We start from the raw sequence: 26,717 nt of genomic DNA on the forward strand, positions 1-26,717 counted from the left end.
CTGCAACTGATCATCTGCAACAAAAATGCTTTCTATTTGAAATCTCTTCTTGGAAAAGCTGTTTGAACATATTGGTACTGTGTTAGTGTCCAAAGGAATATTGTTTACCTTCAGCAGCCAGTAAGCATGTTATACAAAATGCAATGAGACTGATAAATCTAGAGGAATTTCATATTTTGGCTTTCATTCCCACTCTTAGCTATAAAATTTTCTCTACTGTTCCTCTACCATTAGCCTTATTAAATAATCAATGAGGCTTAGATCCTAATGCAATATATAGACTATTCATATATATGCATGCATGATTGCATTTATGCAAGTCTGCTGTAATCTTATCCTCTGAAAAGAGTATGAGAAAGTAGAATGGCAGCAAACACAGCAATACAGAGACCTTTTTCAGTGTCTTCAATTCAAAATTGATACTTTTTTAAATCATTCTAGTAACATAAGATATAGCAATTCCAGAAGAGACAGAGAGAGACTGATAGAAATTTTTTTATCATTAGAAATGGTTGAGCAGAACTGGCCTGTTTCAGGGCATGTTCAGTTCTGTTATTATCTCTGAACAATAGGTAGAATTGATTGCTGTAGAAAAAAAAAAAAAAGGATTATGAAACTTCCTAAAGCCTTTGGGAGGGCTGAATGAAATGTCTGAGAACAAAATTAGAACTAAGCCTTTATTTTAAAAGAATTTAGTTATTAAAAGCAACAGACCTAACTTCATCTAGTTTTATTCTCCATTGGTGGAACAAAAGATGCCTCTAATTTTCATTACAATTTAAATTTTTTGTGTCTTCTCACAATCTTGTGAGTCTGAGAATCCAGTGAGGTGCTTGAATGCAAGGGTTAAACCAAGAGAATTATGACAGAGTGCATGAGATCCAGACTTCCAGAACTGGGATAGAGGTGATCCCTCACAGGTATGGTAGCTGAAGCTGCTTCCTTTACATAACAGTAAAAAGCAACATGACCTACTTCTCCCATGGGAATGACTTGCCAGGGAAGGTGCAGATGGCATTGCTGTACCTTTGGTGGAGCATCCTGCCCCCTTGGTAGGTAGGGTCTGCTGATGAACAGAAGGTGCAGCCTCAGTGTGCCATGCTATAGCTGTCTCTGGCTGAGAAGCAGCTGTTAAGGAGGAGGAGGAAAAGGAAATATAGGAAGGAGAAATGGCAATCAGACCACCATGATTTTATAGAATGATCTGGCTAAACTGGTATGCCAAACTATGTGTCTTTTAACAAATTATTTGGTGCTGTTATTTCTGTTCTACTGAGTTGTATGAACTTAAAATATATGGGGTTTAGCTTTGTTTTTTCAGCCAAGTGTTATTCCTATCTAACATCAAGGCTTCAAGGTTTCTTCTTCTTGAAGTGTGATGATTTGGTGCTGTACAATTCTGCTATGCAGTACCTCTGGAAAGCTTTTACATTTACAAGTATATAAGAAAATAGAAAAGTTGTAATGTATTCATTGTTTATTCTCAAATTACCTCTTGTGGTGCTTAGTCAACATATTAGAAATAGGTGAATTAAAGTCTCAAAGTTTGTTGTTTTTTGGGTTTTTTTTGGTTTTTTTTTTTCTGTATGGACAGAGAAAACAGGCCTTGGCCTGGGGTAGAATTAGTTATGTCCAGCACATCCTCCTGGGCAGGGAGATAAACTGCAGCCTCTGCCAGCTGGGGCAGTGCCAGCACCATGAATTAGCACAGCATGCTCCAGAAGCTTCTCTTTCTGAACAAGCATAACCCAGCATACTCCCAAGAGGGCAGAGGAGGTGAGTAAGCAAGTGGAGAAAGTACAGCAATTGTGAGCCACCCAGGCATTTTCCTGGAAAAGCATCCTCTGCAAGCCACTCCTGAAATCTGTTATTAAAGTATTCTCTACTGAAAGCTAGGAGGTTGTGCTTTGGTCACACTTTTAGGGTGTTATGTAAAGGGATTCTCTTCTTAACTTAGGAAAAGAAACTTGTATGGCTTAAGCTAAACTCTGCTTGGAGGAGAAATTCTTCCTTTCCTTCATCTTCCTCTACTTTCATCTCTTGCTTAACTGCATACAACTTAACGCAGTTATAGGCTGAAAAATGTGTCTCTACATGAGCAAGCAATAATGGGACTAGAAAACAACTAGAAAACTAGAAAACAAAATCTTGTTTTCTCTTGTTGACTCGAATTTGAGTCAAAACAATTCTAGCTATTGAAAGCAGAAAAGTAATGAAAAAGTCATAGGTATGCTCTACCAGGGTGCAGCAGGTTGCCAATGCTCTGCAGAAAAATAAATCTAAGGTGGAAGAATGAAATAGAAATGAAGAAAACAAAATAAGGTGGAAAAGAGAAAGGGGGTGAAGCTAGAGTGTGATACTAACAGGATAAGAATTGTCATACACAGCCAGACCCAAGATTTTTTGTCTTACTGATAGGTGTCTAACTGTGGTCAATAGTAGATGCTGGAAGAGAATGCAAAAACACATATTAATACCTCTCCCAGACCATCTCTCAGATCAAAAAAATAGTCAGAGAAGAGGTGGGTTTTGAGCATGTTCGTCCTTTTTTGTCGCCAACTGATTTTTCTTCCATTACTTTCTTCAACCACTTTTTAAACTCAGGCAGTTCCTTATATTCCCAACACTCTGTGTCAGGGAGTGAATAGCTTAACCACAAGGACTGTCTTCTAGGTTTTTGGAATGCATCACCTGTTTGTTTCTTTCCTTCCTCTTTGCATCTCTGCACCATTTGTGTGGGTAGATACTGTGAGTAATGGTGAACCTTTTACACTTGTTTACCTTCCTTACTAAAGATTGTAGGGACTTGCATCACATTTGTCCTCAGCCACCCTGTCTCCAGTCTGAAAACTCCTACCATATCTCATCATTCCTTAAGCAGAGACACTTCAGGCTCTGGCCATCCTCCTCTGAACCTTACTTCTTTCCACCATGCCTGGTTTGAGACGGGGAACCAGAACTGTTCTCGGTAATCAAAATCTCTCGGCAGCAGGGAATTATACAGGACCAGTAATTATATTTTCTGGTTTGTTCTCTACTTCTCACTAAATAATTTCTGGTATTCTACTTCCATTGTTTTCCCTGACATTTGAGCCAGTGTATTTGTACAACTGTCCTGCACCATGTCAGTGTTTCATTTCTGAATGACAATAGTCAGCTGAGATCCCCTTGTTTTCTGTGTGAAGTTAATACCTTTCCTTCTGTGTATTATTTCAATCCACAGGTTTTTAGAGACTCTACAATAAAATCTGCTCATAAATGGAATTTTTTACTGTATTAATTTGTATATATGGGTCTCTTCATACTGCACTTACTCAAGGGTGTATATAATTATTGTATCTTTTATATCATGATCTGTTAGTAATAGAAAATGTCCACAGAGATCTGGCAGAAAATTTCCTTGTGGAAATACATCTTATATTAGAAAAAGAGTACTTTAACTTGTATTCATTTTATCCATTTTCCCCAGAAAAGTAAATTATATGAGTAGAATATTTTTGTGCCCATGTCAATTTTTATAACTCTATCAGTACTGATGTTTAGACAAAATGGAAATTTTTGAGAATTAAGTCAACCATACCAAACCACACTGAGAAACTGGCATTTTTTACCACCATAAGATTGATCTTTACTGTCAGACATATGGCCTATGACAATGTAGGTGAAGATAATCTGATGACCTGGTTTTCATTTGGCCACCACTGTGACAAAATAAGAATCTGTACCTTTCCAAAAGCATGATCAAACTTGTTGTAGGTGGTATGAGATGCCATCACATTGCATAATTGTTTTCTGTAGAAAGTTCATCCAAGCAACTCACCCACCAAGGGGGCAGAGAAGATGGTAAATAATGTCCAGTGCTTAAAAGTAGGGACTGTTGTGCTTGTCCTTCTGAATGATATTGTGTAAATGAAATGTTATGTTGTTGTGATGTCCTTAATACTTCTATTCTGTTTATTCACTGAGATCAGGACCTAGATGTTCTAGCAGAATCTATCTAGCGTTTTCATATGAAATTTTCCCAACTCCTACTCCAGAAATATTTTTATTTTCATTCCTCAGGTTTTCAATCAATTATTCTCTTTACTTGGTATGATTGCAGTTGTTTTTTATGAGTGTCAAAGACCCCAAAAAAAATCATTAAATATTAATAATTTTAAAAGTAGCTTTTCATCGTCCCAGTGATTTTCTTATTCAGCATTAATGTTCCATTTCCTATTTTCTGATTGCCCTCAACTCATCACATCTATCTATATCCCGTTCATGCAGTCCCAGGGCTTGAGTCTGGAGGACATGCGCCTGCATGGGGGGAGTATCTTTCTTCATGCCACATATGATGGTTTAGATGTGTTGAGTTCTGCATGGCATATCAGGAGAGGTGGAGATGACTGTCAGGAGGGGGGGAGCTGGAAGGGGGGCAGCCCATCTCCCCCTTGCCGTCGCCCAAGGACTGCACAAGAACCTCAGAGATAAGTAAAACAAGAACCTCAGAGATAAGTATATATGTACATGCAATGTACCAACCCATGCATATGTTTGTATATTTTGTAGGCGTGCTAGCACATGCGTATGCACACACATCTGTGCACATATTTATGCACAATGTATATGTGTATATACAGTTTATATATAGATGTATGCATGCATGTATATGCTGGTATACCTATGGGCACGAAACCATCACTTAATTATCCTTCGGGAGGAGTTTCCAGCCCAGAAACCCATTCTCCCCACGGCTGGAGGGAAGCGTCCGCCGCCCCTCCCGCCGCCAAGGCGCTGCCGGGGCTGAGGCAGAGCCCAGGAGCTGCCCCGACCTCCGAGCTGCTGCAGGAGGAGGGAGAGGGACCCCAAACTGAGCGTCGCTGCCCCTGAGGCTATTCTTGCCGGGTGTTCACATAGACACAGGTGGGTCCGGGACACTCCCACACCATCACGTGGCGAGGGGAACGAAAGCAAGCCTTTCCGCAGTTTTCTTTGTTTGTAATTGAGAAAGACTTCAAGCGCAAAGTCTTAAGAGCCTCCTGAGGTGCTTCAGAGCAAAGGTAAATTCACCTCACGATAGAACAGAGAGGTAAAACAGATTTGCCCGCGACACGAGTAAAGAAAGGGTCAGTGACCCGTTGGTCCCCGTGTTGAGGCGCGTAAGTAACCCCAGAGAATGATCTCCACCAGCCCAGAGACGGCGCTGCCTTTGTCTCTGCCCCTCCGGGCGGCTGCGGGCTCTTGCCGAAGGGGCGCAGCGGAGGGCGGCGAACAAAGGAAGAAAGCTCTGTCACCGCAGCCCTGCCCGTACAGGAGATGCCCGGCACCCCTGCCCGGCCCGAGCAGGCTCCCCTGAAGGGGACGCTAAATAATTGATCATCATCGATTGCCCGCATGCATTGGGAAGCCAGAGCGGGCGCATCCCTTGCTTGCAGCCCGCTCCTTCCCCCATTTGCGCTGTAATCCTATTCCACCATGTGCAGGATAGATGAGGGGACGTAATTCAGCCTTCAGGCCTGGGCGGGGTTCTCGCCGTTTAATCTTTTCCTTTCTCTTCCCTTCGCTGCTTTCTTCCCTTCCCCCCGCGTCCCCCCCACCCCTTCCGTCTCCCAGGCCCAGTGAGGTCAGCTCATGAATATTGCTTCATTTTTCTGAGAGGCTCTGGCAGCGGCGGGTACCTCGTGTGCGGTGCCCGGCTCTCCGTGCATGCATTTCGCCAGCCGGGCAGCGGACAAAGTGGTGGTGAGTAATGCAGATGCTTTAGGTACAAGCCTTCTCTCTCTTTTCCTTCTACTTTTTTTTTTCTCTTTCTCCCCAAAAAGGAAATATTATTCCTAATGCAGATGTAACAAACCCGCCAGGTATGGGGGGGGGGGGGGGGGGGGGGGGGACTTTCAAAAATCCCCTCTGCTCCTTTAAACCAGGACAAAAGGCAGAAGCGCTCCCAAATCTTAAGCCGCGTTTGCGAATTCTCGCCGGGGCAGAGGCGAATGCCCGGTAGGACGAAAAGGCCAGGGACAGGTGGATGCTCTGCCCGAAGTTCGGGGCACGGGAGAGTCCCGTGCTGGCCCGTGGAGCCACCGGACTGCTCCCTTTTGTTGCTTCCATTTATTTACCCCTTTTTCCGCCTGGACAGCTGTTCCCGACAGGAAAACCTGCGGAGACGCCGCGTCCCGGCGCCACGTGGGTTTGTCTCTGGGGAGAAGGTCGAGCTGCGGAGTTTTGTGAGGACAGAGGTTTCGGACTTGATCTTAAACAGGGCTTTCGTTGTGCCAGTTAAAAATGTATATGAATACATATATATATATATATATACATAAAATTAGCCAGCTTAACCCTAAGAGGTAGCAGATCTTGGATTTTGGGGCATGCAGGGTAAGGGATTGTGTTCTGGGAGGTCGCAGTTGAGTCCGATGTCTTAGTTGCCGTGAAAGTTCCCTAAAAGATTCAGGTATAGCATAGGGTTTCCGATGATTAATTTGAATTACGTTTCTTATATTTAATACCTGTATAGCTCCAAACAATGGTAGGGTGGGAATTCTGTTTGTGGTGGCTAATAGAAATGCAAGGAAATCTTTTATAAAGTGTTGTCATACAAGTTTTATAGCTCTATACACCCATGCTTTTTTTTTTAATAATTAATGCTTGGGAAATGTCTGCCAAATTGTGTCATTTTGAGGATTAATTTCGACAATATTGGCTTAAATCTGGTTATTAATGACAGTGCATTTGAGAGGAAATTATGTCCTCCTGCCAGTGACAGCAGAGCAAACACAGCCTCATTGTCTAGTATGTTCGAGGGAGTCAACCAATTGTCAGGGCACGGTATAGTCTCTACATTGATTTTGCCCAGTCGTGCTTCTTTCTTTATCCCCTGTTCTAGCAGGGAATGGTTAAGCCATGTTCTAGGAGGGAATGGGCAGGCCATGTTAGGAATGCTGTCATTTCTGATGTTGCCCATGTTTTCTCCCTAAGGGGAGTTGAATAAAGGCTGTGTGAAAACAGTTTGTGGATCATAGCCATTACTTTCAGAATATATTGGGGGCATTAGCAGCATGATATGGCTTTTAACAGCCCTTCTTCATAATCTGTTGTGGTCATGAAAACTCTGGTTGTGTCATTATAGAGGCAAATTGTCAAGTGAGCATCCTTCAGAGAATGACATATAACATTTTATTCCGGGTGACAGTGTATTCCTTGCTTCTTCTGTTTTGAAAATCTGCTGGAGTGATTATGTCTGAGTCCTATATAACTTATTGATATGCATAACTGGTAACAAATATGAATCGGTCCTGACAGCACCTCTGGATAAAAAACTGGGGCAAATGTGTGTTTAGAAGCTGACTGCAAAACCCCTTTCCTTTATGACCCTCGATTCCCGAGTCACCTTGCCCCGGAAGAGTCGCTGTCAAAGCTGGGAAATCTGTAGTTGCTTCCACGTGTGCAGCCCTTTGTACAGTAGCTTTCCCCTATTCGGCTGTGATAGACATTGGAACGAGGCCTTTTAGCAGGCAGACAGGTGCATTAGCAACGCAGGCTTGGTAGTGAGGACAAGGGAGAGGGAAGTTTGTGTGTGGGAGGAAATCCATTCCCGGTGTGGCGGTCCGGCGGGGGAAGGTTCAGCATCGGGGCTGGGGAAACGCCCCTAGGTGCAGGCGGAGTGGGAACAGGTCTCAGCCTCAGCCGAGCCCTTCGGGCCCTTCCTTGAGCCGCTCCGGTTGGCTCTGGGCTGCGGCCTCGGTCGGATTCTCCCCGGCCGCTCCGGGGGACCGCTCCGGTGGGCGCGGGTGAGGGCCGGGGGCCGGCGGGGCGCCGCGACGGCGGGGAGCGGGCAGGCTGGCGGCCGCCGTGGCCGGAAAGCCCGTCTCCCCGTCCTCCCCGTGCCCACCCCGACCGCTTCTCCGGTTCTCCTCCCCCAGCTCTCGGGGCGGCGGCGGCGGAGGAGGCGGAGGAGCCGGCCGGTGATGGACGCGTCCCCGAGATAGCCGCCGCCATGAGCCAGCCGCCTGCAGGGGGCGCCGCCGCCGAGCCGCGCCTGCATCCCGAGGGCAGCAGCGGCAGGAAGCAGCCGCGGGCAGCCTCGCCGGCCCGGGCCCGCGACGCCGCCCCGCGCCCGCCGCCCAGCACCGCCAAAGCCGCGCCCAGCGCCGCCAAAGCCGCCTCGGCGCGGCCGCCGCCCGGCCAGGCCCCCCGAGCCGCCCGCGGCCGCGCCGCCGAGAAGCCGGCGCGGGGAGCTGTCCAGCCCGGCGCCGGTGCTGAACCGCCGCCCAACGCCGCCGCCGGGAGAGGAGGAGCCGCCGCTGCCGCCGCCGAGGAGCCGCTGCCGCCGCCGGGCGCCGCCGAGGAGGCGCCCCCTGCAGGGGGCGGTGGGGGCGAGCGGGAGGGGGCGGTGGCGCCGCCGCCCAAGCAGTGGCGGGGGAAAGCGGGGCGGTCCCCGCTGAAGGGCGCGGGGGAGGCGGCCCCGGCGCCTCCATCTTCCTCGGGCGCGGGGAAGGGCCGCGGTGCGGCGGCGGGCGGCGGCGGGTACTGGAAGGAGGGATGCCTGCAAAGTGAGCTCATCCAGTTCCATCTCAGGAAAGGGCTGGCGGCGGCCGCCCAGATGCAAACCAAGGGCAGCAATCACAGCAGCAGCAGCGGCAGCGCTGCCTCCGCCGCCTCCGCGGCCGCCGCCCCGGCCGAGCCTCCCCCGGCCGCCTCCGCCTCCTCGCCCGCTGCCATGGCGGCGGCCGGGGCGGAGGGGCTGCGGCAGGGCGAGGCAGAAGGCGACGGCAGGAGCTGCGGCCCCGAAGTCGCCCTGAGCCCCCACCTGCAGGAGGAGATGCAGGAGGAGATGGAGAAACTGCGGGAGGAGAACGAGAGCCTCAAGGTGAGGGGCCGGGGCGGTGACGGGGGTGGGGGAGAACCAGGGCCGGGCGTGGACAGGGCTGCCTCCCGACCGGAGGACCTTCCCGGCCTCCCTCTTGCAGCAGGAGCGCTTGAAGCATCTTTAAGATGGCTCTGTTGTGGAGTGTGCGGGCAGTGCCACTTCCCTGCTTCGTTGCGGTGCTTATAATGAGCTGGATTGTATTTACCTGCCGTCCCTGCGGGGCGGAGCTCCATTTTGGCTGCCTTTTCCTATGTGTGCTGACATTTGTGCTTTTGACCCACCTGTTGCGTCCCTGTCCCCTTCTTGCCCCCGGTGCCAGAACGAAATAGACGAGCTGAGGACAGAGATGGACGAGATGAGGGACAGTTTCTTTGAGGAGGATGCTTGTCAGCTTCAAGAAATGCGCCATGAACTGGAGCGAGCCAACAAGAACTGCCGGATCCTTCAGTACCGGCTGCGCAAGGCCGAGCGCAAGAGGCTCCGCTACGCCCAGACTGGCGAGATCGACAACGAGCTCATACGCAGCATGGAGCAGGACCTCAAGGTACAGACACGGGGAGGTGTCGAGGGAAAGGGAGCGTCTCAGATGGAGACACAACCATGCTCTTGGTCCTCATGACTCAGGCATTTCCATCCGTTCCACTGTGCACCCAGTGCAGTTCATGAAATAGCAATGGCCAAGCTCTTCTTGGTAATAGGAGGCCCTTGCTGTATGTAGCCCTTGCTATCATTTTTTATAAAGGTAATGTGCAAGGAGTTAACTCAAAAGCAAATTAGAAGCGAAAGGTTTTGGGCTCTTTATGATGAGTGCAAAACATACCCTTCCACTGAAGAATTAAACCAACCTCACCAAACAGCCCCGTTGACTTTGAGGGGATTTTGTTACTCTTAAGTGAAAGATTTTAGGGGGTAAGCAGATTGAATACTTGCAGTCACAACACTAAATCCTTACTCTGTCTCCATCAGTAAAAAAACTGCTGTCATAGTCAATGAATCCAGGGTTTTGCACATCCACCTGAAAGCATAGACAAAACCCATCAAATTTCAGTGTGTCATCAACTGCATTTCATCCATAAGATCTGAATCAACCACAGCCTCTTGCTAAGGAAAAGTTTCAGTCCTTGTTTAAAGATTGTCATTGGTAAAATACCCATCATCTCCATTCTAGATTGGTCCAATTACAGAGAAAAAAACCTTTCTTGACACAGTTGGAAGTTTAATTTCAGCTTCCATTCACTAGATGTTGAAGGACTCCTGCTGAATCAGGACACCTAAACATTTTTCAGTTGACTGATCTCCCACTTAACTGACCTTTTCTCATGGAAGTGCAGACCTCTGTATAGCAAATGTGAGCTTGTTGGCCACACTTCTGCCTAGATACCCATGGCACATGGGCTCTGTGGGCTGCAGTTTAAAATGTGAATTTAATACATGATTACGAACAAGGTTATTTTTTAACTTCTTTCTGATAAATATGATGGATGGATATGATGGATAAATATGTTATTCTCAGACCTGGTTTGGATCATCTTTTCTGAAAGTTTTCAAGCTTGTCATCACTATTATTAAAATTTCTATTTGATATTCCTTTTCTGTGAGTATTCAAAACCCACGTTTTCTGTTGTGGCTGTGACAGTTCTATAAATACAGCTGCCCATGTGGTTCTTGGCAAAATAGAGTCTTCCTGATCAGAAGCAAAATCACCCCCTTCTCCTGGGGATTTCTGTTTGAAACAAGGGATGATGCTTAGGTGATCAGTTGAGACACACACATTTGCAGGCAGAATTTGAAGGTGGGCCTTCATGTCTCAAGTGAATTGTGATTATAGTTGGCTTCTTTGTTGGCTCAGTGTTACTTTTATTAGCAAGTCATACACATGCAGGCTGGGGAGGGAATTGTTGAGAGCACTTTTGCTGAGGTTCTTGTCTGCCAATATAGGAGATAGAAACTAAGGCCTTGGATTTAGCTGGACAAAGAGCTTGCTTTAATTAGCATTTCTCCCATGTGCTTCCCAGTGTGACTGACTCATTGGAAAGGAGCAGTGTTCTTGCAGAGTGTTCTCACTGTTCATGAATGTGCTCTGCTTTGGAGTAGGGATGAATGCCTAATGCCAAATTTCTGCCTTATAGAGTTCTGGGTGCTGGCTAACCATAATTATAACTTGTGTGGTTTTAGGTAGTGTTTTCAAGTCCTCTTCTGAAGAAAGACTATCCAAATTGACATTGTTCATTTTGCAGTATATTAGGGAACTTGATCCTTCAGAGATATGTTTTAATACAGCTATCTGCAAGACTGTATCTTGCATACGCCTGGATTAAAATGTATCTTGCATAAGTGAGTTCCATTTCCCATGTGATCTAGAATGCTCTGTATTTTTTTTTCCTGCATTAACAGCTATTCCACCAATTTTTGTGTCAAAAAGTTAGCTACCAGTAATTGCATTACAATTTGGTTTTATTTACTGATCCAGACTGTATCTATAGACTACAGGTTCTATTAAGGTGCTGTTTTAAATATCCCCCATGATTTTCCATTTACTTTGGTTGGACAACCAGATGAGCACTTTAATACTAAGTGTAGGAAAAGGCATCAAGCTAAAGCCCTGTGGTGTGTTTCTCAGCTCATTCTGCAGTCTCTTTGGCCTATGGTTATAATTGAAATTCCCCTCCACTCACTCTTTCTGTTGGGCATTTTGTGTCTTGAGTGCGTGTGCAGTGGGGGAGGTTATTGAATGATCTTGTTCTACACTGCAGTGTTGTATCTGTAATTCACACACACTGGGTTTCTTGTCAAGGGAGGCTGAGTCACTAGCTGCTGCTGATTTCTGAAACATTGGATCTTTCTAGATGCTTACTTACCGTTAGAATTTCTTCTCTAGAGTTTTAGTATGTCAAAGAACTTCTGACATACTAACATAAAGGTGGTTTGAGTGAAAGCCATGAAGGACAGCTCGCTGAACTCCCCTAGCTAATGCTAAGTTGGATTAATTATGCTTGCCAGTGTTCTAAAAAAAGCAGGAAATTAGGCTTTTCAAACTATATTTCTGTGCGTCTAAATCACCATCAACACAGTGATTAGTGTATATTTAAATATTTTTGATGTGTGATTATAATTTCTGGTAGTTTCAAAAATATAGTGCAAGTGGCTTGCAGGGTAAGATTCTCATTACTTTTCCTGAGGAGGAGGAATTAAATCTTGTCATATGCCTTATAACTCTATTCCTATGAAAATGCATTAAAAATCCCCCAAACAACCACAAACCTTAGTGTTAATTTCCATTGAAAATATCAGATATCATTTGTGTGAACACAACCTCAGTAAAAATGTTGTTTGTTTGTATTTTGATCTTAAAATGAGCCAATGGTAGTAAATATTTTCATTAATTGTCCACCAAGGAGAGAGAAACTAGCAGAGTCAAAATAAACGTGTCCATTTGCAGTCACAGGTAGACACAGGTAGGGAAGGCCTGGAGAAGATGGGCCCTGCTTTTAGGTGCTCTTGCGTGTCAAGTATTTGAAGGGTGTGTGGTTTTAGGCATTGAAAAGCATAAGCTAGCTGTGGTTGAGAGAAAATAGATGATGCACTGTCTCCAGGAATAGTGAAGGTCCTGTTTAACTGTTGATGTGACAGAACCTAAGAAGGAGTTGGGGTTTAATGTCTGATGTGGTTTCCAGTGAAGTCCATAGGGATAATGTATAATTTTTTGGAAGGAATTGGCTTGAATTTGGAATTATTTAGAATTCTTCTGTGGGTGTCCTTGTCTACCTGTTTCCTTACACACCTCTTCCATCAAAACACCCAGAATTAACTTTTAAATGGTTGCTTAGGCACTAAGCACTGCAGCAGTTAATTTTTTTTAACCCTTCTTTTGATATACCATTTCATTTAGGTTGCAAAAGATGTATCAGTGAGACTTCATCACGAGTTAGAAAACGTGGAAGAAAAACGTACTATAACAGAAGATGAAAATGAAAAATTAAGACAGCAGCTTATAGAAGTTGAAATTGCCAAACAAGCACTACAGAATGAACTGGAAAAAATGAAAGAGGTTAGTATTGCTATTTACTTCTACTCCAATTATTTGAAGAGCTTAGATTCTTCCTGATGAAGTGTTTTTCTTCTACAACTTGGTTTGGGGGCAAACAATATGGCAGTCAAAAGTTGAAAGTTGCAAGGAGTGCTAAAGTACAACTTGATGGTTGCAAAGCTGAGAAGAAACTAAAATATTTGGTGGCTTTTAGCAAAACAGGAACCAAGAGGTGCCTTTTTTTCTCTCTCTACTAGGAGGGAAATGTGAAGTTAGTGGTAACAAGACTTCAGATGCTTTGATACATTGTACCTACATAAATATTCATGTAGGAAGTGTGCTGAAGTGTGCCAGAGGCATCTAACTTTACAGATGATGTTTCCCACAGGTTTTTACAAAGACCAGTAGTTCTTCCCTTGCTAACTACACCTGGGGACTAGCAGGCACACTGACACTGGGGATCTAGCCACCTCCCCATCTTGTTCAGTCATGTTCTTTGGAGTATTGGGAAGTGAGAGACTCTACCTGGCTTTTCAATCTAAGCGTAATTTTTCATTGTATCTAATTAATCTTCAAAATTACTCCAGCTGCCATTATATAGATGCAAGATACTGTGCCATTAAGTAAGCAGAAAATTGCATTACAGCAGTATTAGCCAGGCTGACAGAGATAACAAAGCAGCAGTAAAAGGAGAAACTGTTGACTAAGAATGACTTATCAGAAGTCCCTAAAAACAGCTCTCCTGTTTCCTCTTCAAGATTTAAAATTCAATGAATGCCCCCAATTTTCACATTTAGGAATATACCCTGGTAGGAACACCAGTGTCTTCTTTGATCTTGTATGAAGCAGGAGAGACATATTTAGTTGTCAAAAAGGGCAGGAAATTTTGATTTGTATGATGTTAGGGCATTTTTAGGAACTGCAAATGAGTCCTTTAAGTGATGTAGTATTAAAAATATTAAATTTTTTTCTTTACAGGAGCTGAATTTCAACCATGTTAGTAGAGGTTAAACAGGTGGTTTGTTCCACCTTCTGCTGCTTTCTCAAATAACTGCTGATTTTAAAAGGGCATGAAAAAAATCTGAGCTTTAGTCAGGTTTCCCCTCATCTCCCTGAAACTTTCCCCTTCTGTTTTCTTTCTGGTTACTGCCATTAAATAGAGCTTGGTTTCTTCTTGATAAGAGCATGGTCTTTCTGTAATTATCCTTGTAACTTGTCTTTAAGATTGCCTTTACTCCAAAGCTTTTGTTATTCACACTCTACTTTCTCTAGGTTCTCATCTCTGGCTCCTCCTTCTCTCTAATAGGTTATACTGCTGTAAAATCCTTTTGCCTTGCTTTTTTGAAGCATCTTCAGATTACAGTGATGTTTGGTGGCAATTTAATAGTTTGTGTTCTTTGATAGTAAGCCAGTTAATTGACTTCTTCATCCCTGTCATCACTAGTCACTTTCTCCTTATCATGGTTCTTCCCTCTGGCCCGCTACGCGGAGTTACGATTCTGCTGCTCCCGCACTGCTCTCCACTCCTTTCTTTGGCTTGTGTTTAGTCCTTTCTGGTTTTGCTGTTGGTATCAATGAAAGGGTGCTGGAGGCTCCAGAAGAGATGGTGTCATCTTTAGGGTCTCTTGTTACACAATAATGGTTTTCATGAAGCTGAAGCAGATGGATGTTTCCCAGTGGCACAGAATGGAGGCACTGAGCCAGAATGAAAACGTTAAGTAAGCCTTGACACCATAGTAGGGGTGGAGTGGACAAAGAGTCAGAAATACATCCTTATACTGAAAAAGGGAGAACTTCTTCAGAAATGTGTTGTCATAATTGGCAGGATTTATGTATTTCAAATAGGCTGCTGAGTTGCTTTCAGCAGGTGAATGCTGATTTTCAGGCCAGGACTTTCAGCACACCATGGGGAGAGATGGAGGATGGGTGAGGAGGTGCAAGTAAGAGGAAAAATGAGTTTGAAGCAAAGCCAAATTATTATTATTATGCACTTGGCAAATATACCATGACTTGGGGGACCCATGGAAACATGCTTGTAAAGAATAGTAAATCTTACAGAATTGAAATTTAGAATCTGTGAAGAAGCTATTCAAATGTTAATACAAAAAAACCATGAAAACAACCAAAAGCAGTCTGCATTAGAATTTTTCTGTGACAAATAGTTTTTCTTCTTCTCTGGCAATTGAAGGTTTCATGCATTTTAAATGTCATTGTCAGGTAGTCACAATGTTAATTTTCTGTTTGTTTATGAGTTATTTCCTCTAATCTCATGGATTCACAACCCTTTCTCATTTCAATACAGTCATTATAACCAATGGAACCTCCTGCTTAAAGGAGTTCTACTCAGCTTAAATTGAAATACGGGGAAGGCCTTTTGTCTGGATTGGGATCTTTGCTTTATTGAGCTTAGAATTAATGGGAAAGTATCTCTCTAAAGACAAAGAAACATTTTTGTTTCACAACATAGTAAAAATGCTTGGAGATGTAATGATTGATTTCTGTACTTTTGTCATCAGATGTGCTGCAGAAACTCAAACCTTTCCATTCTTAAAATCTATTTATGTACAACTGCCATATGAAATTTCTTGTTCTTTAATAATGAACACTGTGAGATATCATAGAATTAATATATGACTTAATAGAAAATGTAAGAAAGAAAGCATAATGTTTTGTTAGGTAGTCTCTAGGGCAGGACCAAAGCCAAAGTTTTCTCTTTGTGGATTCTCTGTTGTTTCAAAAAGCATGGATACTTGACTGAAAACATGTAGAAAAGATAAAAGCTAGCAGATGTGTTGGTTTAGAGTCAAATCTGGAGTTCTCCAGTGAACATTTGGGTGAATATAGACATGTGAATGTATTTGTCCATTTATGTAAAGATGTAATTGCAGTTTGCTTTCTTGATTTGGAGCTTTTGGAAAAAACAAATTATGATAAATTCCACAACAAGTTTGAAGATGTTGTTGATGGCAGCAGAAGCTTGCAAGCATCCAGGATTTGGAAGGTGTTCCAACAATGCATTCATTTTCTATCAGTTACTTTTGCTTTCAGCCCTCCAAACTGCAGCTATTTGATGGAAAATTATTCCTGCATATATCCACACAGACACACAAGATTTTTAATCTGTGTTGGTTTTATTTGTAGCAACTGCTGCTGATTTTTTCTTTAATATTGGTTGCTATCAACTGTAATCCTTTTTGGGAAGCTGAAAACAAAGTAGAGGAATTGTTTCCTAGCAGGAAAGAGAAACTAACAGTAGCTAGATGTAACTTTTCAGATATTAAAAAAATTAACATGTTAATAATAATAATAATGAACATGTTCATGGATTAATTAATTAACTTTCATTAATTTGTTGTTAACAAGTAAAGCCTAGATAATGCTTGTAGATCTTTCTGTTATCATGAACTAAAAATCAATTTGTTTGCTGTAGCTATGTAGCAAACACCCAGTTACCTGACGTTTAGTGGTTTGTTGTGAAACAAATGAAATAGGGGGAAAATATGGTTGTTGTACTGGACCCTGGGCTCTACAAATCCTGGTTGCAATGCAGACATGCAATGGCAAGAAGCACAGTGTTTTTTTGGGGACATGGGTTGTGGAAACCCAGAGCACTGGGAATATTTCTCTCTCTGCCCTGGGGTGCCCTGACCCCCAGGGGAGCACTGACTTTGACCCTCTTTCATGGAGAAAGTTTCCTAGACTTCAAGATAGACTAGAATCCACAAAAGTGTGAAATAGATTACAGAGAATAGTGTAGGTGCATCCCTTAGGTGAGAAATTTAGGTTTTGGGATTTTTAGTATGTTGTGGATGGAAGCAAGATGGAGGGCACCGGGTGTCATCCTGAGTTTCTTCTTCATGCTTCTTCCTTCTTCTTCATGGGTTTGGGTTGCATTTTTTAATTGGGCAGAAAAGTCCAATAGCAGGCTCTTTGGGATCAGTTATTGGGTTAAAAAGGGAAAATAATCTAGGTCTTAATTGGATAGTCTAGTCTTAAAAGACCTTGTAATAAGAGATTGTTAGCCATTTTGTGCCTTCTAATGAAAAGCTGCCAAACTCACAGTAGTGAGACTATTTTACTGATAAGAAATAATAAACACTTGAGTCCAAAGTTGAAATAATATCTCAAGTGCCTTCAATCCAGACCCAGAGAAACCAACAACTGGTACCCCCACAATGTGTCTCTCTGGATGGGTGTGGATTGCTCTGCTACTGCTCCAAGCTGGGCAGATGCAAGGCAGCTCAGTTCTTACAGCTGCTTTAGGGTGGTGTTGTCAAGCCACCATTTTCTTTTTCTGAGCACAGACTTTTAGTTCAGATACAGAACCTGTGATAACCATGGCACTGAACCAGAGATGTCTTTTGTGCCTTCAGTTCAGACTGCAGGCAGCGGAGTCTATTTTGCTGTAGTGGTGCCTGTCTTGTCAATCTGGTTCATACGCTGCATGGAAATGGAAGGAGGCAACAGGATCTGGGGAACTGGGCACTGGAGCTTGGAGGAAGAATCTGAATTCTGTTCCTTATTTTGACATTAACCTGCTGTGGGACCAAAGGAACATAATTGCACTGTTCTGCTTACTCTTGCAACCTTTGCCTGCCCTGTTTAAGCACAGATTAGCTCTTTATACACCTTTGAGTGTTCAGACTGCATAGACATCAGAAGGATAGCTGGAAATTTCACTAAAAAAGCTGCTGTAAAAAACCCCCAAACAACTCCAAATTTGACCCCGCCACCCCTGCAAAAGAAAAAAAAAACCAAAAAAACAAAAAACAAACAAACAAAAACCCAAAACCAAAAACAAACAAACCCAAAAACAAACAAACAAACAAAAAACCCCAAAAAACCCAAAACAACCAAAAAAACACCTCAAACCAACAAACACACATTGCAAAAGATCTGGTAAGATGCTGTCCCTGTCCCCTTGATCAACAATACTGGCTTGCCTTGCTTTTCTAGGATGAAAATCCAGTATCTCTTCTTTCTCATAACCCTTTCTTTCTTTAAGCCCCTTCTCCTGCCATTTAACCACAACCACTTATTTCAAGTCTTTCCTCTATAACTCACAAAGTCTCACATTCTCCAGATTCTTTCACTCAGTCTTGATCCTGTGTCTCTTTTTTTCTTTTTTCTTTTTCTTTTTTCTTTTTCTTTTTCTTTTTCTTTTTCTTTTTCTTTTTCTTTTTCTTTTTCTTTTTCTTTTTCTTTTTCTTTTTCTTTTTCTTTTTCTTTTTCTTTTTCTTTTTCTTTTTCTTTTCTTTTTTCTCTTTCACTTTCTCCTTTTCTTTTTCTCTTTTTCTTTTATGTCTGATAGTAGTAGCTGTTGTGCTGTCTTCTGATTTCTAAGTCCCAGTCTTGTCCTTCTCTCCCACCATTCCTTCCTTCCCTGCATCCTTCCAACTCTTCATGAGTGTCCAATCTTCTTTCTGGATTTCAAGAATTTTCTAGTTAATTTTGCTTTTATTCTGATTTAAATATATTATCCCCATTTCTTAGCTACAACTTCAGTCTGCTGTGAAATTTTTACTTTTTCCCTGGTTCCTCTGCCCCCTCATGCAAATCTGTCAGCTTCCTTGGTTTGTTCTGTTCCTTTCCTTGTTTCCAAGCCTTAGCTCATCATTTTTGCATCTGATCTGAGAGCAGTGGAGGATCACTCTCTGTGCTAGGAAACAGGAATTGTATCTCTGTGAGCACCTGAATGAAGGTTTCTGGTTCTAATGCCTGGCTTCAGCTTTATCCAGGCCCTCATGGAACAACAATTGCAGGACTAGTTGGCTTTGCCTTCTGGCCCTGGAGTTGGAACATAATCTGTCAGCTGGAGAAAACGTGCAGATTGATAGCTGGCAGTGGGAGAGGGTAAGGTAATTTATAAATACTGAATTTTCAGCAATTCAAACTGGTAAGCTCCAATGAATAATTACCTGGTAATGTATAGGAATGGAAAATTTCTAAAAGGTTATGTCATCCTTTTGATGAGTTAGGAAAGTATGAGGTATACATTGTATATAAACACAAAAATGGTCTGGAACACGGACATACTGGGATGTCTCAAGAGAACAGTTGCTAGGATAATTTACTATAAGCAAACAAGAATATTGTCATCTTAAAAAGAGCTGAATAATTTGCTTAAATTTCCCAAAATATTAGCAGTGTTGGTAACTTATCCCAGGACAGATGCTTGGTGTGGAAAATCTGCAATGCTTAAAATGTAATGAGGTTGCAAGAAATTGGAACCAAGTCTCATAAAGAGTGGTGGTTTGCAGCATTTCCAACAGGCAAGGCAGCCATATCCAACAGTAACATTACATATTTGGATGGTTTCAGAACTTCCTTGCCTGGTACTCGTCTTGATCCCTTCTCTCAGGACCTTAAACTTCACCATCTCACAGCAGTGCTGCCAGTGCTGCCACTGACCATTAAACCTCTGATTCCTTGTTTGCAAGAGGTCCATCAAAGTAATTGCTACAGCTGACTTATTCATCACCTGTGGCAAAAATTGTCTTCAATCCATTGCAGAAATCATGTGACTGTTAGTTGTCTGAAAATGCTTCATCTATTTTCCCTTGTGCATCAGATGATCAGGAGACACTTCAGATGATGCTCCTCTGTCCTCTGATTGTTGCCTGTAGCTCACAGCTGGCCCATCATCACCTGCCACAGGACAGCACCAAATGCAATTGAACTGCTCTTTTGTGTGGAGCCAAACCCTTCTTCCTCACCTTTAGAGTTTTCATCAATCCATTGCTGCACTCCAGGCATGTGAGCTATCCTGACTGGTCTCTGTGATTCCAGTGAGGTCATAACTATGTGGATGTTCATGGATTTCTAGCTTCTGTTTGTTGCCTGTGCTGCATGCATATGAATCACTGGAGATTGATACTTGAAAGAGAAAGTTTAAGTCTCCTCCATCATGCTGTCTCCCAAGCACATCATAATTGCACCTCATATTTTCATTTTTCCTCAGAGTTAGAGCCTCATTTCAAACAGCTGGTAATGGAGGGAGCAAGGTTAAGCAGAGTGAGATGAGAGGCTGCTGTAGCTGCTCATCCTCACAGGCTCAGTGCAGCAAGTGGAACTCTTTGGAGAGTTACAGTAATTTACTTGCTCCTGGCACCAGATGGCAGCAGGGGAGGATTTAATAGGGCTCTCACAAGACCAGTTCCTTCCTGTGTCTTTTGGAGTATCCAATACTAAGTCTATCAGCAACACTTTTACCAACAGTACCTTTAAGCAGAGGGTTTCTGTGATCTGGAATTTTGGTTTGTTGTCTCAAATAAAGGCAACTAGTTTTGATGAAAAGAACAACAGGGTACTTATAAGACTTTTCAAAAAGATGAGAAACAAATGTCTGCCTGGGTTTGTACAGAAAAAAGAGAATAAGTCCTCTATCTCCAAGCACAGCTCAGTGATTTCTAAGCACCCCATCCCAGCAGATGTGTAACCCTCAGTCAGAATTGCTTGTATGGTATTCTGTTACCTTTGGTGTCTTGCCCAAGTATTTTGATCCTTTAAAAACAGTACTCAGCAGGGATGCTATTCATAACCTGTGAGGGTGTGATTCTGACACACTTGCTCAGAGCACACTGTGACTTCACAGGGACTGGGATAAGCAGAGTTTGCTTCGGTTTTGTTCTTTGAATATGAGAAAAGAATCATAATGGAGTAAGAAATTAATCTCTGTAACAGAATCTGTTGTAGTAATTCTCTGAAAATGTCATGCCATGAGCAGGGAAAAAAAAGTGCATTTGAGATGCAGCTGATGCTTAAACTTTGTAAAATTAGATTTTAATTATCTATCAGCCATCAGCAATTCACATGAGCCATTTGCTTCAAGAGAGTTACTCAAAATTGAATATAAACAGCCTGATGGTCAATAATAATGTATTCCAAAACATATGTAGTAAATAGGGAATTATTTCAAAGGAATAAAGCTCCATAAACATATTATTTTGGAGAGATTTTGTGGGTAAAGATGCCTGGAAGGATATTTTTAGTCATTGAAGTTGGTGTGCTGCTTTGTGAATTTCTATTCTGAAAATTGATTAAGATGTGTAAAAGAAGTGGCAGGATTGATGGCTGATTAGGAAGTAATAATGAAGGAGTGGCAGCTGTTGTAAAAAAGAGTATATCTGGAATAGATTTAAAACAGAAACTAATTTAGCCATCACAAAATAAAGACTGATCAGTTCTTTTGAATCTGTAAACATAATGCTGCTACTCTGATTTCATGGGAACGTGAGAATTCTTTCCTTGTTTCAGAATCTTATTTTATTTTCCTTCATCTCTGTGGTAGATAGCAGCAGCCTTAGATTTATTTGTAAGCTCTTTTGTCAAAGGAGTTACTGATATTATATACAGTCTCCAGGTAAAATTAGAGTCTCTTTGCAGTAAGGTGTATTTTAAAGGAAAAAAAAAAAACAGTAATAACCATCTTAAAAAAACCCACAAAAAACCTAACTGAAATGGAAGCATAGAATAAAACCTGAGCTTCCAAAAACATACAAGCTATATTTTACAGAAAGGACATTAGTCCAAACATTATGGTCTCAAGCACCTGAAACCCTTTTTTTTTTTTTTTTCTTGGATAATTCTTTTCAAAGTTGTTTTTTGCTACAAAATTGCTTCCAGCAGTCAAAAACTATATATGTAAAGTAAATCAGGCTAGGAAGGGCCCACACACTGAACAAGCAGTTGCTAACATGTCCCTTAGATGGTTTTGACCTGGGTCAGCTGCTACTGCTTCAGTGCTTGGGCACGACTTGGGGTCTAGCCTGGGTCAGAGCTTGTTACTGATTGACAATTTGGATGTGCTCCTGTTTGTTTGAAAGGAAGCTGTAGGGAAGTTCAGCTGTATTGTCATCAGAGCTGAAAGGAGACTGAATTGTGAAGAGCCAGTTGGCATTGGGTCCTGAGAACAGTCTCTGACCATTTCATTTATTAGTGCAAAAACCAGGCAAAGGTTCTGTGACTTGGTGTGGAGCCAGATGAGATGGCAAACGAGATGCAGAACAGCAAGTCCAGTCTGTTGCTGCCATGTGATTTCGTCCTGCTGGGAATTACTTGGCAAGGGGCAATCACTTGCCATGCCCAGTTGTCCGTGGAAGTAATGGACAGGGTGGGAGCTGTGGATTGGGTGGTAGGTGGTATCTGGTTATCAGAGAAAATGGTTTGTAAGCATGAACTCACCATAGAGCAGGCAGTAAAAGATGTATTTCTCTTAGTACAGATTTTATAGTATGACTTCCTCAAGATATAAAGGAGAAAGAAAACCTTCTTTATCTCTTTGCTGAGTAGGCAGCCTCACTACTGACTTCACTAAGGCTGTCAAAATATGATACCACATTAACAAATGGAGAAAAGTCTGGGAAATAAAATATTAGAAGGCTCTCTAATGGTCCTCAGTCACAGAAAAAAAATATATTTTTGTACTTCTCAATTTCAGTATTTCTTTACTCAAATGGAGATTCAAGTGTCCCTATATACAATTGAGACATAAGGGTACCAACTGGACTGCCCAATTGAAACAAAAAGTTGCCAGGTCACTCAGAAGTGTAAAAATGAGCTCCCTTGTTTAGGGGACTCTTAAATAGCTCTATTATGTTACTTTTCACAGTATCAGAGACAGCATATAATCTACCCTGGTTCTTTAGTTGTTGTTTTGCCTAAGTTGGCTTTGTTGTTTGTTTTTGTTTGTTTGTTTGTTTTTGTTTTTTGTCTTTTGTTTAGTAATATGTTGTGCTTTTCAAATTCCACCTCACATTTTATTTTTGCTCTTTTTTTTCATTTTTGGCAGGTGGAAAATTTTTTCTTGCTATAAGACATTATGTATGATTACTTTAGATCTTAAAGAAAGAGATTGCATGATATAGAGGACAAATTTAGTATCTTTGTGCTGGTACAAAAAAATGAACGGGAAAATACATGTAGGCCAGGATTATCTAGATTTAGAGGAAATCCATATGACTTGTCAAAATTGCTTTCTATTACTTGGAAGGCCTTATAGAGGCAGAACAGACATTTTCTAGGTGCTGAACCAGAGTTCTAGATACATGTTTTTGTATGGAATCAATGTACACCAAATGTCATCATATTACTGGAAGGCCCTCCAAGGCTTTGATGAGTAATAGGTATACATGCTTTCTGTCCCTTGTACCACTGTATTTAGTCCTGCTTAAGTGCACCTGTCCCTTCAAAGAAACAGCTGAAATAACAGAGTATTTGCAATGTGCTGATACAGGTCAAATATGAGCTTGTTTTAGATTGAAAAAGAAATTGCCATAGTTCTGTTATTGTTTTAGTGTATGTAGTCATTGCTGGTTTCAGGGCTATCTCACATATTAAACTGAGCTTTTCAGAAACCCCTTATGAAAGATATTTCTGTCTTAACATCCTCCGGATGTTCTAGCAAATCTACAGTTTCAAAAACCTCCAGAGAACTCTGCAGACTGATAGATTTTTCAGTGATTCTGTACATGGAATTTCCCAATGCATCTTTCAGATGCTCCTGACACGAGTTTGGGAGATCCTCACAGCTGTAGGTAGTTTGTTCTGGCTTTAGGAGAATAAATAGGAAGTAGCACCATGGAGGTTCGTGCTGCTCTGCATCTTGGCTGAACTCAGCTGTTGGTGTAAGGAAGGGAACCTTGTCCTGTCACAGTACAGATGGCTGTTCTGGAACGTGTCACGGGCCCTCAGGGTGTGACCTCAGTGCAGTTTCCAGTGTAAAACCAGGTGAAACAACTTGGCACGACCTCAAATGGAACATGGACAGCAGAGACATGTACAATAAAGCTATCACAAGAATTTCTAAATTTACTATTCAGTAGTAATTGTTCGTCACTTTTTTCAGAATGATGGTTCTGAGAATTTAGGTGGCTGGCATAAATTACCCAGTATGTTAAGAATCAGAAAAGCCTAGTGAAGCAAGCATACCTTTGTATGCTGCTGTGACTTGTATGCAGTGCCTGAAGGAAAAGTGATACTGTTTGTTAATTAGTATCCTAATGGCGCATAGTAGGATGCAAAAGATGTGGTGTGATACTCCAGCCTTTTGATGGAGTTTGGTCCTTCTCCTTTAAAACTATCTTCCCATGTCCTTTTCCCTGCCCTCACGCCCACTCAATCCCCCCAAAAATCAGCCCAACTTAATGTTTTGCTGCCAGTGCTTTATAATGTCATTTGTGTTTGCCTGCAGTCCACTTAGAAATGAAAACTTATGAAGTCCAGATTATGAGTCAGGTTCAAGGTGATGAATCAGGTCTAAGGTTCAGCTGGAAAACCAGTGCACAGGTGTATCAACAAAGTCCATGACCAGTGACAGGAGCAACTGTGGTGAGCTAATGACAGACTCACTGCATCTCACACAGCTCAAGCAGGACCTGAAGCATGGGCTCAGCTGAAATGGAGCTCCTGGGCCTGGGGGCAGGGTATCTGGGGAGGCCCCCAGATCTGTGTTTCTATGAAATATCTGATAGGATGGAAAGAAGAAGGAGGTAGACTCTTTTCAGTGGTGTTCAGTGACAGGACAAGAACAAACTTCAGTGTGAAGGTGCTCAAACACTGAACTCATTGCCTATAGAGGAAGGAGATTCCACCTCTGGAGAAATTCAAGACCACACAGGACATGGCCCTGAGAAGCCTGCTTCAGCTGTCTGTGCTCTGAGCAGGGGGCACTGGACTAGATCTTCAGAGGTTGTGAGAGACTGGACTATTAAATGAGTAATGACTCAAAACATTTGTCCATTTGTGGAGGCACCAGGGTGCTTTGCTGAGGCCAGTTGTGGGGGCTGGTCATAACAGAGGTCTCTTTCAGCCTCCACTGTTCTGATCTGTTCTTGTTAGTAACAAGCAGAATCTATTTTCCCATTTTGCAGTGGAGCATACGAGGGGTAGGGAAGGTCACTTCTGGATAGGGAGAAAGGAAATGGTTTCCAGGTTACTTCTGCTAAACAGGAGAGCTCAGGGTCTGTCCAAGCAGACTTTTTTCCCAAGGGAAAACACAGCAAATGAGCAGGAGATCTGAGGCAGCTACATGCTACCAAGAAGGGCATGTTCCCAGTGACACTGATATTGCACAGAGGTTTGTGCCTCTGCTTGTGCTCTGTGTCATGCAGCTGTGCACGTGTGTGTCTGTGTGCACAGCACTGAGCTCTCCATCAGGCACATAGCTCACGTGCAGTGCAGGAGCGAGGGAGGAAGAACAAAGTGAGACAAGGGAGGTGTTGTACACGTTCAGTGGTGGGGAACACTGCCCTGCAAATGGCTTCTGTGTGCCATTGTTCAAGGCAGCCAGCTGATTCGTCATAAACTGGCAGTGTGCTGGCTGTGCTTTACCTCTGAACTGCCCTGGAAGAATATGACACTTCAAGGAGCAGAATGGCATGTTCTGACCCTCTTCTTTCATACCCTATCATCTTTTAGACCCTCCCATTCACACACATTTATAGCTATTATATATAGCTATATAATATGTGTCACTTGACAGGGGGAACACCCAGCTATAGGTGTGCTGGGTTCTGGGATCAGCTCAGCAGCTCTTCTGAATCATGTGGAATTAATGCTAGCCAGGAGCAAGAGCACCAGGCTTTTGATGTTTTGGGTTTTTTGGGTTTCTTTTCACTTACTTCAGTGTTCATAGTATCAAGAAATGCAACCTTCTGACATTAGAAAAATTCAGATTTTGATAATGTTCCATAGCTAAGAGTTCCAAGTATTGCATTTCTTATTTTGAAGTAAAAGGGAATGGATTTACCTCTTAGATGTGCAGGTGTGCTTTTTTGAAGTCTTTGTTTCTGCTTAGATTTTTTGATATATGTGTGATTTCCCCCCTTTCCCCCTCATTGCTAGTATTAACAACTGCATAGATCAAGATGTGTAGAATAAAACCTGCAGGTATCAAGTCTGTTTTGCTTTGCTTGATCCTGATTGCATGATTGTTTTAATTGACTTTGGCTTAGCTTAGCAATGAATCCAGGTTAGGATAACAGCAAAGCCCTTTGCTGAGGTGACAGATGAGTACTTGCACTTAGAAGGTCTTTGCCATAAATCTGTTTCCATCAGTGTTGTCTGTAATGAGAGGACTTTACCTCCCTGCAAAGCATGACAGATGATGGCATCCAACTGCCCTGATTATCAGCAGTCTTTTAAATTACAGGCTGGTCTAAATTATTTTAAATTTACAGATGCTAGTAGTTTAAATCTTTGATTAAATGATTAATTAGAAGCACCAGTAACAGTCCTCCAGAACGACTTTTGAAATGGAATATTGCCTTGCTGATACATATAAATACATGCAGAGGTTTATTTTTCTTGTGATGGGCTTCCAGGAGTATTGTTGCTCAGTTTCTAAATTTTGGTCAAGTTTCATGTGTTCAGAAGTTATGAGGACAGAACTGTCTTAAACAGTAAACCAGTCTGGTCTTCTGAATAACACAGGTCATAAAATACCCCAGATATTTTATTCAAGCTGATGCCTATTTTTCAGAAAAGGGTTCCGGTCTGTGCTAAAAATTAACAGCTGAGAACAGTCTACCACAGCTCTTTGTGAACTGTCCCAGGAACAGGTAAAAATTTGCACCTCCCTTCTCATCTGAATTTGCTGAAACTCAGTTACCAGGCAGGAAAAACTTTCTTTCTGCCTTGCTAAATTCAAGAGTCTGGCATCAATGTTTTGGTGTTTGTTTTTTTCTTTGCGTAAAATCTTCATGCTTAAGGTGGATATCATTTACCCGTGTGAAAACTAAGCATTTAACCTAGGTTAGGAATTTGACCTCTCTCAAAGGAGAAAGGTAGACACTACTTGGAAGTGAATTTTTTCACTTGCCTGAGGCTGGTTTGATTCTGTGG

The 26,717-nt window shown here is 42.6% G+C and overlaps 1 protein-coding gene across 4 annotated transcripts in view; it reads left to right on the plus strand.

Annotated features, from left to right (window-relative positions):
• The first annotated feature begins 5,634 nt into the window (after positions 1-5,634).
• The window catches only part of MTCL3 (MTCL family member 3), a 38,544-nt gene continuing 17,461 nt past the window's right edge, over positions 5,635-26,717 (plus strand). For all 4 annotated transcript variants that reach the window (XR_010783374.1, XR_010783375.1, XM_066547041.1 and 1 more), the window contains exons 1-4: positions 5,635-5,724; positions 7,902-8,848; positions 9,168-9,392; positions 12,738-12,896. Coding sequence is in view for 2 of the 4 variants with exons in the window: in XM_066547041.1 (XP_066403138.1) it covers positions 7,976-8,848; positions 9,168-9,392; positions 12,738-12,896 (1,257 nt within the window). In the remaining 2 variants the exon portion in view is untranslated. The remainder of the gene's footprint in view (positions 5,725-7,901; positions 8,849-9,167; positions 9,393-12,737; positions 12,897-26,717) is intronic.

This window comes from Molothrus aeneus, chromosome 3, assembly GCF_037042795.1.
Source record: "Molothrus aeneus isolate 106 chromosome 3, BPBGC_Maene_1.0, whole genome shotgun sequence".
Classification (NCBI taxonomy): domain Eukaryota; kingdom Metazoa; phylum Chordata; class Aves; order Passeriformes; family Icteridae; genus Molothrus; species Molothrus aeneus.